General features: G+C 39.3%; 2 protein-coding genes across 3 annotated transcripts; one reads left to right on the top strand and one right to left on the bottom strand.

Moving 5' to 3' along the window:
- The first annotated feature begins 1398 nt into the window (after positions 1-1398).
- On the top strand, positions 1399-4263 carry cldni (claudin i). The gene is made up of 3 exons (XM_034538855.1): positions 1399-1502; positions 2842-2974; positions 3287-4263. The coding sequence occupies exons 2-3, from the start codon at positions 2843-2845 to the stop codon at positions 3791-3793; spliced, it is 639 nt and encodes a 212-aa protein (XP_034394746.1). The 5' UTR covers positions 1399-1502; position 2842; the 3' UTR covers positions 3794-4263.
- A 267-nt stretch (positions 4264-4530) lies between these two features.
- coro1a (coronin, actin binding protein, 1A) lies at positions 4531-13309 on the bottom strand. 2 transcript variants are annotated; one of them, XM_034538853.1, is made up of 11 exons: positions 13176-13309; positions 11791-11994; positions 9890-10012; positions 9634-9763; positions 8667-8848; positions 7700-7819; positions 6390-6494; positions 6155-6300; positions 5788-5845; positions 5458-5673; positions 4531-4868 (listed from the first exon to the last, which is right to left on the bottom strand). In XM_034538853.1, exons 2-11 carry the CDS (start codon positions 11986-11988, stop codon positions 4776-4778), a joined length of 1371 nt encoding a protein of 456 aa, XP_034394744.1. In that variant the 5' UTR covers positions 11989-11994; positions 13176-13309; the 3' UTR covers positions 4531-4775. The 2 variants fall into 2 exon arrangements, with proteins under 2 accessions (XP_034394744.1, XP_034394745.1); XM_034538854.1 differs by lacking the exon at positions 13176-13309 and adding an exon at positions 12175-12299 and having other exon boundaries at positions 4538-4868.
- Between the last annotated feature and the right edge of the window lie 4 nt (positions 13310-13313).

Below are 13313 nucleotides of genomic sequence, written 5' to 3'. Positions count from 1 at the left end.
TGTTTAAGGATTAGTAAGTGTAACAACCTCCAGTCAGGTAACAGGTATACGCCCGTCCTTGACATATTTGATTTTAGGCTAAAGCGTTTCCTTGTTTAATGGAACAGTAAGTGATATTTAGTGGCATTTAGTGGTGAGGTTGCACCACTCCTCACCACTCCCTTTACGGATGCCCCTCAGGTAGGGATAAGTATCTTTAGGATTTTATTAGGAGCTCCTCTTAACAATACTCTGTTCTTTTTTAATGATAGTGAATAATAATTAATAATTAATATATCATTGTAAAAGCCAATAGGTTGATAACAGGATTAGAAGTGATTTATAATAATATAACTAAATATTGTTCCTAAAGCAGCAACAGTATAATGTTTAAAACGGCAAAGTCACAATATAAAGTCATTAACATCTCACTCGAAACAAGTCTAAAATGTCAATAAAATAAATAACATTCTTAAGTGAAGTTTATAAATGCTAGTAATCAATAATGTACATACATACACACATACACACACTCATACATACATACAGACATACATACAGACAAAAATGTAACTGTAATGTGTTCTAGCTACTTTATGAGGATAATCCCATATTCTCAGCAACAACGAGATGCTACTTAGCGTATGTTTGTGTATATATATACCTATATTAGCTGTAACACATTACAGTTAATACACAGTGTATGATTATGCTAAAATCTAGTTTATATCCATGAAAATGTTCAACTAAATGTGTGAGTTGCCTCTCCATCACTAAGCCCGCTTCCAAATAAAATTCTAAATTGGTCCTACAAACCAAAACTATGCGTGTGTCATTCTGCCTGTGTGTTTCTGAATGTGTTAATAAAGGCTACACATATTCGGTTTCACAACATTCCTTTTTTATTTCCTAATTGTATTTCCATCCCATGATCCACGAAACCCCATGTAGAATCTTGCGCAAAACTCCTCAACCCACTGTCTCGCGATTTCTTGAATTAGTCTCCTTAAATTCGTCATCGCAGTTTCGACAGAGGGTTGCGGGGGGCGGGGGGATCTTGTGCAGGTATGCTATAGCCTGGGTGGTATCTTTTTGTTTGAACTGGGAGCATAGAAAGAAAAGTCTGCAGTCCTATAGATGATTACATTTTCCAATAATCCCCAAACTGTGTCAGTTTTCAACAAAGACTATTGACTAAAGACATTACAATCTTTTGTTTCCTGGAAACTCTAAGGTCTATTTATTCCCAGTGGTGTGCCGAGCTCAATACAGCAGGTCTAAGGTGGAAAAAGAGAGGGAAACATACGTATAGGACAAGTCCAGTCTGGTCGACAGGTCCTTCCCTTCTGTTGGAGCACAACCCCACCCTATACCTCAAATTCCTCTACAAATACCCCCATCTTGTCACACAGTCTCTTGTGCATCACAAAACAACATCTTCAAAACAACGCTCAGCCAGGAAGAAAGGAGAACTTCACCTTTTACATTTTTTCTTATCAAGTTCAGAGGACACAGAATAAAAGGTGGGCATCTTCTTTATTCATTTTCTATTTAGAACGACAGTTCTACGACAGCTCTGAGAAGTGATGAAAAGACAGATGATGAAAGGATTAGTTGAATGCATTTTATTGAGCATAAGAAATCATGGAAAGAGCAAATATATAGTTGTGAGCAAAAAAGAAATAAGGTAATGGCTCAGCAGCATGTTTGTGATTTATTTTTATTTGTATTATTGTTCTGTTTGTTTTGTCTGTGTTCCCTGTCTTTAGGATTTTTTAAAAATTAAGTGTAAGAAAACTATCAGTAATTCTGGGGGGGAGATATATTTTTACAAATATGAACAAAGCATTTGCTTTAAAATCCACTGATCCTCATTAGATTAGTTACAATGTTCAATCTGCTCTGAAAGTCTGCGATCTGGGTTGGGTCACAGACGCCTAAAAGTAGTAATAGATTTATTGGGCTGGAGAGTGTTATGGTCATCAAAATAGGCTCTTCTTGTTGTAAGAATGTTAAGGATAGGTGTCTTTATGGATGGAGGACAAAGGGCAGGGCTTCCTCACATCAAAATTAATTTAAATATAAACTGTGTAAATAAAATACACGTCTCGAGGGTATAACACCTTTTGTTTTGTTTATTCATTTATTTAGTTCAGTTTAGCACCTCAAATGTTCTGTTAATATTGCTGTTTTCTTTATATTTTCACAACCAAAACATATTATTTATTCAAAGAATTACTGTCGTTCTTCACAGTTACCCGTGAGTCCACCCATTTTCATCTGTATGAAGTTGAATCGTAAGATAAATAAATGAGGCAGATTTTCCCAAAAAAGATTTGAGGGAGTGGCTCGGCAAATCCTGGGTGGAGACCCAGGAGGCCGGAGCCTGTCAGGACATGCATTTGTGTTGAAATGTAGCCCAAAGGAACGTAATCCTGTGATGGCCTGCCAGAGGGAACAAGTGTTTGTCTGAGTGCGTGTTATGTGATCATCAAACTCCCCCACAGTAACACCTCAATAACAACGGATAAATGGATCTTCCATGTTGGATCAGTGCAGACGATTCAACAACCCCTACTTTCTACCCAAAGAAGAAGAACAAGAAGAGCTTTACTTAAACAGCACTTAAGTACTAGGAATTTAAAGTATGATTTAAAGTTAATTTTATATGAGCAATGAAACATGAATAAACAATGTCAAAATCTTAGATCCTGGCAGATCCAATTAAAAAAAGCCTCAGGTGGCTTTGGGATGCAAAGTTGTTGATATAAAATTATTTAAAAAAACATTCAGACTAAACTCAGGCCAAAATAAAACGTGCTGGAACATTCTCATTCGTGGACTAATTATTGTCTGTTACAGAATGGGGTCTGTCGGAGTTCAGATTGTGTGCGTGTCCCTCGGGGTCCTCGGCCTGATCGGGGTCATCATTTGCTGCGCTGTCCCACGCTGGAAAGTGTCCTCCTTCACGGGATCCAACATTGTGACTGCAGTGGTAATGAAAAGCTTCAGCCTCTTGTTATGAAAGGTCATGATGGGAAGAAAGTGTGTTGGGACGCAGAGATGTACAACCAACATTTAAAGCCCATCATACAGTGAATTCTTTTGACTTTCCTTGAAGTATAGGATATAAAACACAGGAGTGAAACCTGCCATCACCCCCAAATTGATTGATATGTCTTAACTAAATAACCTAACTATAATTATAAAATAAACAATATTTCAGATTTACATTTCACTAATGGACATCAATGACATGAAATGACTGACTTTTCATTTTCTGTGTGTGTGTGTGTGTGTTGAGTAGAGCACTCAGGACGGTCTGTGGACGAGCTGTGTGGTGCAGAGCACCGGCCAGCAGCAGTGCAAGAACTACGACTCCCTGCTGGTGTTGGCCTCTGACCTGCAGGCCGCCCGCGCCATGACCATCATCAGCAGCATGTTATGCTGCCTCAGCCTCCTAATGGTGTTCTGCGGGGCCGACTTCACCACCTGCATAGACAACGAAGACATCAAGCCCAAGATCAGCCTGGTGGCCGGCGTGGGCCTGCTGCTGGCCGGTCTCTTGGCCATCATACCCGTCAGCTGGTCCGCCCACAACATTGTGCAAGACTTCAACAACCCCCTGGTGCCTAGTAACCTGAAGAGGGAGCTGGGAGCGTGTATCTTTGTGGGTTGGGGCGCCGGCGTGCTGCTCATTCTGGCTGGAGGTCTGCTCTGCTGCTTCAGCAGGGCCAAATCTGGCGGCTCCGGTGGAACCGCCAAGTACTACAGCAACAGCGCCGCCTCCGCCCCCAATAAAAACTATGTGTAGTGGCTTTATGAAGGGGACCACTAAGGTTTGACTCAAAGGAAGTGAGGGGGGTTTTAGTTGGTGAAAGACTGGGGGGCAACAAAGTTGTTGACACCAGGGGTTGTTTTTGGAAAAAAACTGAAAAAAGTGTCTGTAAATACTGAATTCTGATTATAACTGTAACCAATTTCCAGTTTCTTTAATTTTCAGTTACGTTGGTGATATTTTGAACAGTTTTACTTTCAGGTGCTAGGTTGTGCATATATGCTAGTTAAAACAGACGCTGTAATTTACACACAATTTGTGATTTTAGAATTAAAAGTCTTTATTTTCATTGAAACGTTTGCCTTCAAGTGTAAAGTAAAATTCAAGGTTATGAAAATGTGAAAAGCGTATTTGTGAGAAAAACTATAATGTAAGCTCTACAGTAAACTCAACATTTTAAGTATAGAAACCCTGTCCTGCCTTTTTAGCCTCATATTTTCCAAATAGTTAAGATCACGTTGATCAAATGTTTTACTATTTGTCTGTTACGATTCAGTCTTTTCTATTATTTGTAGTCAGAAAAAGCTGCTCAAAAGGTGTGCACTTCTCCAAAAGTCCATGTGACATTTCAAACATCTGATAAAACATTTGTTCCTGCTCCTGTTGTTTTATTTCTCGTTTTGTACAAATAGATAAGTACAAATGATTAAAATCTGGTGTGTAATTCAAACTTGTGTTTCATGTGTATTTCATTTCACAAAAAAGTCACAACAGTATTTTGAAAATACAGAGGATTTTATTCCAAACTAAACACATATATTAAAATAGGATTTTTTTTAATTGAGCAGACAAACCAAATAAACAAATTCAAGCCAAACAAAACAAAACAACTGCAGATTTCTCACTACAATCAGATTTACAACAGCACTCTCTTCTCTTAATGTCTTTCTTTGCTCCATTGTTTCTCTCTTAACTTCTACTCTGGATTTATTTATCTTGTTTATCAAACCTCTCTAGTTTAATGCTTGCTCTCCAGCTCCTTCACGCGCTTGGTCAGCTCCTCTATTGCTGCGTTGAGGTTTTTCACCTCCTTTCTCAAGGACTGCACCTCCTGAGAAACAGATAGAGTTACAGTGTGATTACAGACTCACAGTTGATACCAGTTCCCTGTCGTGCTATTTATCAATCTACACTGTTGGTATGAGTTGCCTACATTTTGGAGATATTGGCTGTGTAGATGTCTGCCGTCTCTCCAAAATAATAGGACAACATAGCACGAGAATAAAAATATTGAGTGCCATATAGTCCCATTATATTCATAAGAAGGTAATAAAAAAGGTTGCATGTTGTATTCACTTTTGTAAAAATACTTGGGTGCAAGTAAAAGTCCTGCAACCAAAACTGTACAGAAGACAGTAAAATCAGTAAAATGTAAAAGTAAAGTGTTATATTATTAAAAATATGTTGTTATTCAAACATTATCACTGACTGCGTTTGAATAACTTTATATGCAGTAGTAATATTATATTTAAGTGTGTGACTAAAGGTGTGAAATAAATAATATTTCCCTTTGAAATGTAGTAGAAGTAGAAAGAAATGGAGTCAGATGTAAGTTAATTGCATTACTTATTCCCCCACTCTAGCGTTTGAAAGAGTTTGAACCCTCAATGTGACGTAGCTTTTAGCTTTAAATGTCTCACCGCGCTGTTATCATGTTGAATCCCAGCAGAAGCAGTTGTGGTCTTCAGGAGACTCTTGTGAACTTTGAACTCTTTGGCCTTGGTGGTTGCTCCAAACCCATCCTTTAGAGAGATCAGAATAGGCTGGCCATCTTTTCCTTGAAACCAGTCATCAGCTTCGACTGAAGGCTCAGGGCCGATGGTGTCCGGGTACAGATCCTCCTGGAACAGATCGGACTGCACAGGCAGAGAAGCAAAGAGTGAGGTCAGGTTAGAAATGCACAAATTAATCTACGTGTCAACCCAGAAACTCACTGTGACTGATAAAAGCACATGTAGTGTATATTGTACCTTGCGTGGCACCGTCATGACGACCGGCTCACATTTCCTCTCATGGAGTTTGTAGAACCTGAGGGAAGAAATATTTGAGTTAATCAGTTTCCTTTTGAGGAAGTAGACTCTTTTCCACATAAACAAGACTAAAAGTCCCAAAAATGCTGAGCTACTTTTGATTTTATAAAGACATCACCAGAGGAGGATGCAACTTAGTACATTTACACAAGGTCATTTACTGTACTATTTTATTTATTATTTCCTACTACTTTATCCCTCTACTTTTTTGAGTGAGTCTTTTACTTGTAGTGGATTATTATTCAATTATTTTACTGAAGTAAAGGATCTGAATACTTATTCCGCCACTGGACATGAACGTCTTTACCTGGTGATTTCACACTTGTTGACCTCCAGACCCCTCTTGGGCATGCATCCCATCCCCTTCTGGCTCTCCTTGCTGCTGTACATGGACAGGTAGTGGACATAAGGGGCTTCATCTGTGATCTCAAAGTAACGAATACTGCTGTCTCCCTGTGAACAAGATGTGAGCGTCAGCTGTATGCGTTTGTGCTGGGTGAGACAGACACAGAAAGGCGGTTATTTCCACATCTAAATCTAACCTTGCCACAGAGGTAGACGATGCCAGTGTCTGGGTCAAAGAATGGCAAAAGGACGCCACTACTGGTGTCCAGCTCCTGCAGGGTCAGAGGCTCCCCGAAGTTATTCTGTGAGAGGAGATTCAGAAACAAAGAGTTGGACGTTTGATTACAACGAATACAAGATGCTGTGTAAAAAAGGGCTGCTCGAGCAGACTGCAGGTAAGCCGAGGACTTATTAAATTGAGCTTGATGTGGGACATTGCAGAGCAACATCGCCCTTTGAGCTGTAAGCTGGCAGTTACGAAACAGCAGTGTCGTAAATAAAGTAAATAACTCCGGAGTAACAGTTTGGTAACATTTTGAAAAGCCCCACAAAAAGTCCAACTGTCAAGATTTTCATGTAATGAAAATAAAAATATTCTCTTTCCTATTGTTATTTTAGTTGGATTTTTCAGCTTCATCGTGCAGAATGATGTATGAGTTCAATGCCAGAAGGCTGTTATGTCAGCTTATTTGTATCTTCTGAAAGTATGTCATTTAGAAAATGACATACTCTAAACACAGCGAAGGATAAATTCTACGAGGTGACTGAACATTTCTGTGGAAAATATTTCAATACAAATTGTTATTCAAAGCACAGTATTTCTTTTATAAAACAGTGGTTATCAAACTTGTTTCCACAATAACCCCTATTAAATATGTTTCAGTCAAGTGTCTGAACAATCTTGTAACTGAAAAAAACATGTTTTAATCCATCCCTGAATTTATCAAAAAAAAATGTTTTGATCCATTAACCTGATATTTGTTCATCATTCAATATCCAAACTGAACACATGTTATCATGAATGTGATTGTTTATGTTTTTGCAGTTGACAGTTACAGCAGATAACAATTTAATTAAAAAATATGACTATTGAATAAAAAATGTGGTTTATTGAACTTACAGTTGCATTATTTATTGAAGTTATTATTCTCTAATTATTTTAGGTATTATGTATCACTAATATTCATTACCCCCTGCAGTACTCAAAGGTACCCCTAGGGGTACTCGTCCACCTATTTGAGAAACAAATCTGGAGGAGATCTCTACAGGCCCTGACAAGCTAACAGTAAAACATAATCCTGCCGAAGTTGGAACTGGTATTTCAGTTTTTAATGTATTCTTAATACTTGTACATAAATACTTAAACGTTATGTGTCACTCTGAAAGCTGCAATAAAAATATTTACAATTGAAGAATAAGAAAGATGAATAATAGTAATAAAGTAAAAACAGTTTTCAGCTAGAGACAGAACAGAATGTAAGACAGTCTTGAACATGTTGACACTCACTGGGTCCCACAGCGCCACCTGTCTCTCACTCATGCGACTGAAGCCTGTACTGAGGATCTTCCCGTCGGACACGAACACAGCCCGAGTCGGCCTGGAGCCCTCATGAGGCTTCTCCTTCTCCTGGAGGCGTGAGGGGCAGAGCAGAGATGGAGGTGTTACAGACATGACTATTCAGTCCAAAATTATCCATACTAGTAATAAGTGTTCTGGATGGAAATATGATTACCCCTTATGAGTATACAAATAATATCATATTATTACATTTCAAATATTTAATAATACAATTATTTAGTACCATGACAATATCAAAAACAATTATATTTTTTAATTATTATGATTATTGTTATTATTGTTATTAGCATGTGCAAGAAGATGATAATCGGATGAGTGAAGTGAACTGATAATGTTGCTGGTTAAAAGTTTTCAATTTCACTTGTAACAAAAAGTAGTATTAAATTCCTTTACTTTTGTACTGAAATTTGTAAAATTGCTCAAGAAAATGCTTACTTAAATGTCACTCAAATTTAGAAAACAAGCAGTCAATTATCCAAAGAGTCCATTGACCAAAATGTAAAGCAAATTATAATATTTTAAGCAAAAATGCCTAAAATATGCAGCCTCTCAAAAGGCCGTAAATATAGGACATTTTAAAAGATCAATATCTCTAGATGTTTTTTTCAAGACGTCCCTTTGGGTTCTGGGACATTGTGATGAGGTTTCTTTCATATTTTCTTACCTTTTGTGAACATAATTATTAACTAATTAACCAAGAAGAATGTCATTGCAAATTATTCAATAATAAAAATAATCCTTGGATGCAGCCCTAATGATTACGGTCTGTGAGTTAAATGTCACTCCAGATTTTTGCTGACAAATATAATTTAAGACTTTTTTGGTAGTGCGGTGTTCAAGGGAAGGAAAGAAGGATGGAAGGATGGCTGGAAGGAAGGAAGGGGAGGAAACCTACAATGAGGACGGTGCCCTTGCGTGGGTCCAGCACTCGCATGGTCTTGTCCTTGCAGGAGGTGAGGATCTTGGAGCCGTCCCGGTTCCAGCAGGCGCTGTAGATGAGGTCGGTGTGAACGCTGTCGATCCTCACCACGGCCTCCCCACGGGCAACATTCCACAGGATCACAACGTTATCACAGCCTGCATGGACACAACAGCCACAAATAAAAACAGGATTCACAGCCATTGATCTACTGTATGAATCAAATTAATTCCAGGTAAGTATCGCGGTAAAATGTGCCTTACTTTCTCATTAAAAACATAGATGTGGCATAAGAGATTCAGACTCTGACGAAAGCTTTCACACTGACTTCCCAAAACCACTCAGAGCTGCTGAGTTCATTCCTGGAAAATATTCAGTGATACACATGAAGTGACATGTTTGACATGTCTCGTGTGTTTGGTGAGAGCTGCCACAGCTACACAGAAAAGAGAGGAGCAACTCACACAGAGTCTAAAACATCATTCATTTAATCAAATGCAAAAGACTAGAAATGTACCACCTTTATCCCAGGCTTAAAAGCTGGAACATCCAGAAATCAAAGGTTTGAACTGTATATTACCAGCAATTACAGCCGGTTCATAATTCAATAATGGTTTATCTACAATGAATATCATGATATTATCAATTCTAATCACATTGTCCTGTCCTACTGACTCTAGCCGGTTGGTATTAAGCAAGTGTGTGTTGTCTAGCGCCGTAGTTTAAGGAGTCCTGGTCATTGCTGTGAGCCTCAGTAAGTGTTCAGAGGGAACTAAGTGGGTGGAGGCTGTCAGGACTTCCTGTTCGAAAAGTGTGAATCTCATTCAGCAAAACATCTGTGACGTTACAGCACCCTTGTTTCTCTGATATACAAGCCAAGAGCTCGCTGTCAGATCATTAAACGCAGCTCCAGGGTGCTCCTGGTGGCTTCAGCGGGTGTTACCTGCACTCAGCAGCACATTGTGGGCGGTGGGGTGCCAGCTCAGGATGCCAACGCGCTTTGAGTGGCCGTCCAGTTTGACCACAGGATCCGTGAGCGGCGCGGTCAGCCCGCCTTCCGGGATCTCCCAAATCTAATTAGCATGGAAACAAATTAGATTCCGAGTTTAACACACATTAGAGTACACCCATATACAATGAAACGTCATGTCGTGCTTTCGTGAAAACGTGAACGATTGCTGTATCACAGTGATGCCTACCATGACACTGCAGTCCTCAGAGCCACTGGCAATGATGTTGTCGTTGTGAGGACAAAACTCGATGTCCAGGACTGGCCCTGTGTGGCCGCACACGGTCGGGTAGGACATGTCGATGCGTCCGGACTGCAGAGACAGAAACACAGAGAAGGATGGTGAACTCTACTTTCAAAAGCTCAAAGTGTTCGAGGGACTGAAAGGTTACACACAAATATGATGGAGTGAGAAGGCCTTGATGATTTAGCCAAGGTGGGAGGAGGAAGTTGATAATCGGGACGATACAAATTCCACAGCTATGCCTCCAATTACACCTAATGTCTAGTAACTGGGTTAGAAAAGGGGATCAGGGCCGAGGAGGTGCAATCCCATGGTTCTTCTGGTTTTCCTTCCTTGTCCCAGCCTGGGCTGGGCCTCCCTCCAAACATCATGCCTGGACCACGGCATCATGACCATTAATGTTGCGTTTCATCTGCTTGAGACATTTTTTGACCTTTCACCTTATCACATCTTGTTTATTAACTTACTGGTTTATAAGTTAAAAAAAACTAAACGTGTTATTGTCCTTAAAGCAAGACGAGAGGAACATGACAGAACGAATATTCATCTCCAAACAGGATGAGTATCTCCCCGTCTGCAGTACATTTCTCTGCAATTTCACGCCCACTGGACCCTTTACTCATTTGTTTCCCCCTGAGAACTGTATACTTCACGGGCAACAGGACCATGAATAATGTGGATTCTGCAGGGTTCAACCAAGTTGAATTTAAGACGTTTCACATAGAATGCAAATTAATAACTTGTTGTATTGTTGTATCGGCAAAAGTATGAAAGTATGATAGAAAAATGTCTTTTTGTATTGTTGTATCGGCCAAAGTATGAAAGTACGATAGAAAACCAAAACAAAATGGCCTAGAGGGATTTCTTTTTAAATCACATTTTGTAAATTGTTTCAAATGTTATAGATTAATTAAAAAAATTTAAAAAGTAACATAAAGCTGAAATTAACTGGGTTAATCTGAAAATGCACCAATTAAGCGTTTTTTACTTCTTCACATTGTTTTGATGCTATCAGGTTTTCACACCTGAATAAATGATTCAAAGAATAACCTCATTATGCTTCAGTTGCTAGTGTGTATGGACACATGCGTCTTAATTGTTTTATGACTCTTGATCTCTGTGTCCCGCTGAGGCATGCTTATCAAAAAGTAATACAAGACTGAATGATATGGTGTTTTAATTTAAAACATCAAATGGGTAATGCTCAGGCAACTTTAGCCCGACCTTGTGCACGTCCTTTGATGGATGGATTAACCAATTTATTTTTGAGGAAACTGAATTTAATGCTTTTAAGAGACTTTTCAAGACCTGCAGAGACCGGGTGTAAATTAGAATTCAGGGAGGGAACACGCAAGCATCATTTAGTTCACAACCTTTGACAAATTCATATGTTTACAATGTTCCACTTTTTCAGGAAACACAATAAAGGGTTTCAAGTCACCTAACGTACGAAGTTAACATAAGTGACAGTAGAATAACTGGGTTGAAGCCACATCCGGCCCTCACTGAGCTGACAACAAACTCCTAATATGGCAAAAACCTCTCAACAGCCGAGCGAGTGACGTGTAGAAAGACTCAAAGTCAGCATCAAACTTCCTTATTCAGCTGAATGTGTGATGGTGACTGGCAGTGTGCACATTTTTAATCGTAAGCATGGTGTTGAAATAAACAAACATCGAACCAGATTCTAAAAAAATCAACACATCCAATAAAGGTATTATAGGAAGTTGAAGGACACAGAGAGCCAAGCAGCAGATATATATATATATATATATATATATATATATATATATCTGCATATTCCTCTCCTTCTTGCCAACACAACCACAGTGTTTCCTGTGACCCACCTTGCTCAGGGGCAACACAATGAATGATCCTCCACCACTGGCGTCCACAATCATGGCCACAAACTTGGGGTTAACGGAGCAGAAGTTGCTGTCCCACGTCATCTGGGAGATTCGGATGTCATCGTAGCATTGGTCCGTTTTCACAGCCTGGCCGAAGACGTGACGGAACTTACTGGACCTCACAACCTGCCTGGACATGGTGAACTGGAAAACGAAGCAAGGGTTAAAATGGAGACAGGTTGGAAATAAAAAGGGCAGGTTCTTTTGTGCAGGAAGCCAGATGTAAAAAAAAAAAAAAAGAGTCTCTAATAGTGGAAACAGATCTATTACTGTGCATTTCAAAATCACACCAAATGTTGTCATTTGAATGCATATAAGAGTTACCTGTAATAAGCATCAAAGTTTATGCTTGTAGATTTTCAAGTGGAAATAAAGTAACAGCCACGAAGTTGACGACACACGACAGAGGAAAGCTTTAAAAAAAAGAGGAAGCAAAAGCTTTCACAACTGCTTCCTCTAGTCTGTCTATGACTGTTCCCAGTCCCCTCATCGTTCTATACATTGTGATCCTGTGCGTAACTTAAATTATTGTGCATGCTGAAGATCATTTCGTCAATACAGCAGTATGAAGATATAATGCTATTTACCATGAATTGAGCAGCTGTATGGCGAAGAAGGCACTTCAGTTACCCAAAGCGGCAGTTACACCACATCCTTCAGAGTGAGCAACACAACCACAAACCTTACTTTTTTGCCAAATTTGGTGTTTCACACACTCTGTCACTGATTTTCCGACGTGCACATACTTACAAATACAGATTAAATGTTAAATAACATGCAATAAATGCATCCTTCACCAAAGCAGATTTGTGTCAAATTATACAGAAGTCCAAACCAATACAAGCTGGAAAATAAGCTGCACTATTTAGCAAAATTAACCACTTATACACTGAATATATTTTTGCTTTACCTCCATTTGTAGATTGTACTTCCTGAAATCTGCAGCCGCGCCTCAGCTCAGACTCAAAAGAGTACAATAGCTTTGCTGCATGTGCATCACAAGACCTCTCTGGCTGCTCTCTACACCTAATTTAATAATCCTTTATAGAGTGAGCTGTAATTTTATCAGGAGCCTAAATGCATGTCAATAATTTCTCTCTCTGTTGTGATGGAAAACATTGCCTCATACCAAGGAAACAAGTCACTGACTGAAAACAGGAGAACTCAAGCCATGAGGATCAAAGATGCTAGATTGAAATCGGTTTTGTTGTGCTATCTTTACCTGCTATTTACCTATAATATAATAAATGTATATATGGTAAAATGATATCTTCACAGATGTTTTATCGGTGAAAACAAGCTGCAGACAGATGTTGCAGGCCTACCTGGGAGTCGTGTGGGGCCGATTCAGGTCAAGGAGTTTCAGAGAAGCACCAAACACCCTACCACCAGAATGAGGACTTGGAGGAGCCGGTAGGTTGAAGTACAAAACGACATGGAGGAAGTGAGAGCTTCAAATGAAG

This window comes from Cyclopterus lumpus, chromosome 8, assembly GCF_009769545.1.
Source record: "Cyclopterus lumpus isolate fCycLum1 chromosome 8, fCycLum1.pri, whole genome shotgun sequence".
Lineage (NCBI taxonomy): Eukaryota > Metazoa > Chordata > Actinopteri > Perciformes > Cyclopteridae > Cyclopterus > Cyclopterus lumpus.
This window is presented reverse-complemented; position numbering and strand designations above follow the sequence as displayed.

What these genes read in the sequence shown, in the direction of transcription:
- coro1a (XM_034538853.1), bottom strand. Translation starts at nt 11,988, where the DNA reads ATGTCCAGGCAGGTTGTGAGGTCCAGTAAGTTCCGTCACGTCTTCGGC. An exon ending in GCAAGGGCACCGTCCTCATT is followed by an intron (nt 7,820 to 8,666) that starts GTAGGTTTCCTC and finishes TCACGCCTCCAG; the next exon opens with GAGAAGGAGAAGCCTCATGA. An exon ending in AACAAGTGTGAAATCACCAG is followed by an intron (nt 5,846 to 6,154) that starts GTAAAGACGTTC and finishes TTCTTCCCTCAG; the next exon opens with GTTCTACAAACTCCATGAGA.
- cldni (XM_034538855.1), top strand. Translation starts at nt 2,843, where the DNA reads ATGGGGTCTGTCGGAGTTCAGATTGTGTGCGTGTCCCTCGGGGTCCTC. An exon ending in CCAACATTGTGACTGCAGTG is followed by an intron (nt 2,975 to 3,286) that starts GTAATGAAAAGC and finishes TGTGTTGAGTAG; the next exon opens with AGCACTCAGGACGGTCTGTG.